The sequence below is a fragment of the Branchiostoma lanceolatum genome, chromosome 17 (genome assembly GCF_035083965.1).
Source record: "Branchiostoma lanceolatum isolate klBraLanc5 chromosome 17, klBraLanc5.hap2, whole genome shotgun sequence".
Classification (NCBI taxonomy): domain Eukaryota; kingdom Metazoa; phylum Chordata; class Leptocardii; order Amphioxiformes; family Branchiostomatidae; genus Branchiostoma; species Branchiostoma lanceolatum.
In genome coordinates this window covers 11,821,864-11,825,816 of record NC_089738.1, presented here as the reverse complement: position 1 = coordinate 11,825,816, position 3,953 = coordinate 11,821,864, and the positions used below count along the sequence as shown (strand labels likewise).

The 3,953-nt window shown below is 40.4% G+C and overlaps 1 protein-coding gene across 1 annotated transcript; it reads right to left on the bottom strand.

Moving 5' to 3' along the window:
* Nucleotides 1-432: 432 nt before the first annotated feature.
* LOC136423051 (uncharacterized) lies at nt 433-3,561 on the bottom strand. Its single transcript, XM_066411050.1, has 5 exons — nt 3,439-3,561; nt 2,939-3,087; nt 2,264-2,395; nt 1,750-1,872; nt 433-902 (listed from the first exon to the last, which is right to left on the bottom strand). The coding sequence occupies exons 2-5, from the start codon at nt 3,083-3,085 to the stop codon at nt 831-833; spliced, it is 474 nt and encodes a 157-aa protein (XP_066267147.1). The 5' UTR covers nt 3,086-3,087; nt 3,439-3,561; the 3' UTR covers nt 433-830.
* Between the last annotated feature and the right edge of the window lie 392 nt (nt 3,562-3,953).

Genomic DNA, 3,953 nt, shown 5'->3' with positions numbered 1-3,953 from the left:
CAAGCAGCTTCATACTTTCTGTATTCGACGTCTCAGGTAAATTGCAGTGTGGGCGATCTATCTAAACATGTATTGAATACCATGAAAGACCATATTCTACTATTTAACTTCATGCTCCAAAGACTTCACACTTTGTTGTAAAGTAGTGTTCTCATGCGCCAAAAATAATTACTTAAGCAACTGGATAAAGTTTTGAAAACTTTATCCAGTTGCTTGAGTAATTATTTTTGGCGTATCTTACTACCTGGATGTCTAACTTTCATCAACGTAGTGTTCTCATGGTTTTACTACTTTGGCTTTTATGTACGAAATTCTATCACTCTGAAACACATAACGTTGACCAGGATTGCAGTTCAACCCTGTTATTCAACCAAAGCAAACAATGAAGCCCTAACTTTAGTCAGTAAACAGAAAGAAAGATTTAAAAAAATGTTCAGTTCAACCATTTTATTCTATCACAGCACAAAAGGTGACCCCAACAATGCATAGAAGTAAACATTAGTTTCATCAGTCGTAAACAAAGAAGTCTTCATACCGTAGCTTTGCGGAATACATCCAAACTGTTTCTTTCTAGACTACATTTACCAGCAGTTAGCCAATTAAACACACCAAAATGTGCATTAAAACATGTTAGCCTTGATACTTGTACTGTATATCATACAATAACAGTGTCAAATGATATGGAAATTAATCTGAATTCGTTTTCGTGCAGTTCGGGAACACCTAGCCACCTCGACAGATACCACAACGACACCTAAAGCTACTCGTGAATGCTTGGAAGCAACTTCCTTCATATCCTTGAACTCAAGAATCGTCTGACGAATACAGAGCTACTCTTCGTCTTCCTCTTCTTCTTCCTCTTCCTGATTGGCGAAGCCCTTCACGAACTCTTCGTAGTTGATCTGCAGCGGAAAGATGAACAGAACGATTGTGGCTTTTTATTGAGATGCGGAAATACATTTGCTCAATACAGAATCATCACTACCATGTATAAAGGAGTTGTGAAGATGTACCTAACACCATTTTCAACAAGCCAATATGAATCCAAATATTCGTTGATAGTAGATTGTCAAGAATAACATGATTGCTTTATCAGCTGTAATTGTTCAGTGGTCACGGTTAGAGTACTAACTACTAGATAGATGTGTACTAAGTTCTAACTATTAAGTAAAACTAGGGGACCCAAACTTACGTCACTTCTCTCCGAGCACAAGAGCTTTCTACCACCCAAAGATCGTGACCATATTATTATCCAGAACACTAGATATCAAAACCGGAAGATCCGCTGCAGTACATAGAAAAGCAGGTAGAAGGCCCCAAATCAAATCATTTCTAGTTTTTTGTCACAACCTGCCATCATACCTAGTATGAAACCAATCCATTCAGCCGTTCTCGAGTTAATTTGTTTATCAACAGACACACACACACACAGCCACACAAAAGCTGCTGAGAACATAACCTCCATGGCATTTCATGGAGGTAATTAGCACCCACGATTAAAGAAGAACAACTTTTCTGCACGATAATTGTACACGGTGCACAGTATGGTAAGAATCCTTAAACATAATACAAAATAGAAGTATAGAATAAAACTTAACATCCTAATTACTAATACAATACAATAAGGGCTAGCATACGTTTTTTTGTATAGTGTTGTAATCGAGTGGGGCTAATCATTGGTTTCGGTATTTTTCTAATGATAAAGCAGGCGTTTAATGGTGATGGGGTTAGTATGTTAATGAATCTCACTTTGCCATCTCCATCAGTGTCGCAGTCTTTCATTATATCCTCCACACCTTCGTCGGTCAGCTTCTCACCCATTTCTTTCATCCCCTGGCGTATTTCATCCTTGGTGATGAAGCCGCTACCATCCTGTATTAGTTGGTAGGGAAGATATTTCAGACAAAAAAAATACATGGCCTGTTAAAAGTACTAGTGTTCTTGTGTTTCTGACAAGACTGGCTACAAAACGAAAACAAGGCCAGACACCCGGGAGAACCAAATCGACATTGACATTTGTCTTCCCAACACCTGCCCATATATCAAATATCATTTATATAATACAATCCAGCCAGTGGTTCTAAGGTGACCCTAACTACAAACAGCTGGAAGCAAAAACAGACAGATAAAATCAATACCTCCATTTTTCATGACGGTAACAAGCAGAAGTATCCAATACATTTAAATAAACCTCAATTTGAAACAAAACAAAATTTTGTCCTGGTGACCCTGTTATTGAAAATTCTAAACAATACACTGTTACCTTGTCAAACGTCTTGAAAAAATCAAGCGGTGTATCAACCAATTCGTTTCTTTCCATCGCGGCGAGAAATTCCTCGACACTGACGGCTCCGTCTTCGCCACTGTCCACAGACTCTACCCAATCACAGTACACCTGGAGAGAATGACGTCATGTTGTCATCGTTACTTTCTAACCAGTGATCATGGCGTATAATTTCAGGTGACATGTAGTGCCGCATTCATCATCATTTTCATTCCATACATTCCCGCTTCTGGGGTGTCCCTGTGGTGTAGTGGCCTGCGCCTTTGTCTCTCACCACATCTGGTTCCAATTACTTGGATCAGAAGGACTGGGGTTCAAGCCCCAGGTAGAACATCTCTGGACAAGAGGCGCATTGAGTCATACCAAAGACTTTATAAAAATGGTACATACTTGTGAAACAGTATGAAAGTTAAACACACTTCACTGCCAGTGGACTAGCCCCCTGCTACAGTGATCGCACAACAGTGTGGCCCAGGGCTATGAAACGGAGATGGGAGGATTTTAACTTTTTAACTTTTTAACTAACATTCCCGCTTCTACTGTGAGTGCTGCGGACTAACATGTACCATAACGACAAAGCTACATTTGCACACATTTGCAGACCTCCATCTGTTAATACACTGGCATTGGCATAAGCAAAGATGTAAACAATACCTGCATCTGTTCTTCAGTAAGATTGGCACCCATAGAGTACGTGAAATCTATGATCTCCTGAGCTGTGACGGTGCCACTGCCATCCTTGTCATTCAGCAAGAATTGCTTAATCTCGTCGCGTTGTTCCTTTGTCAGTTGGGCTGCCATTGCTACATGAGACCGAAGAGATAATAATGAAGGACCAGTGTTAAAATATACCAAAAACATTGCTACATTTTAAGCAGGAAGACTAATTCTTACACCCAAGGCGGTGAAGCTGTAGTCGCTCGGCGCAAACGGGCGCCAACCTACCAACTACCTGCTTTTTAAGGGTACCAACAAAACCGCAATGTACGACAACCTTATGCCATAGACTGCTGTGAAACCCATAGAATGACATGCCCAACAACTTCTCTTTCAACATTTTTGACTCTTATAATCTCAAAATTTCAGACGAAAAAAGTGACTAGATTGCTCCCTTTAAGATTTTGAGTTGGTTTATAGTAAGAATAAGAACATACCGTCTGCGCTTTAGATGACGACCTAAAAAAACGTTTCTCTGGATCAGCTCAGATCCTGCTGGACAGAGAGCGAGGTTGAACGAACCTACTCAGTTTGCGCGTTTGGTACGAATGACATGATATATTGACATAGAAAACCGGACCGACCGCAAAAAGTACCTTCGCAGTATTCGTTATGCAAATGTGGGCATTGTGTCCAACAAATGGATGGCACACCGATTTCCTCATTCTACCCTCAGGCTGGTGAAAATGAGTACATAGCTTTGGTTAATGGAGACGTTAAGTGTAGGTCCCGTGTTTGAGAAGAGCCACACCTCAAGCACGTTGAAGAACAAATTACACTTATCGCAAAGAGTAGGGGTCGATCCATCTTGGTGTGAGTGGACCAAATTAATCTGTCCGGGTATGCAGCTTTTACTCTTCAGTACAAACCTAATGTGTTACGCCTTGAGGTGGCTTACCGGGTATGCAATACGTACAATTACCAAAAAAAAATTACTTGTCCTACTTACCTG

Coding starts and splice junctions, on each gene's coding strand:
- LOC136423051 (XM_066411050.1), bottom strand. CDS start 3,085: ATGGCAGCCCAACTGACAAAGGAACAACGCGACGAGATTAAGCAATTC. Junction 2,396..2,938: donor TTACTGAAGAACAGATGCAG/GTATTGTTTACA, acceptor CATTCTCTCCAG/GTGTACTGTGATTGGGTAGA. Junction 1,873..2,263: donor TTTTCAAGACGTTTGACAAG/GTAACAGTGTAT, acceptor CAACTAATACAG/GATGGTAGCGGCTTCATCAC.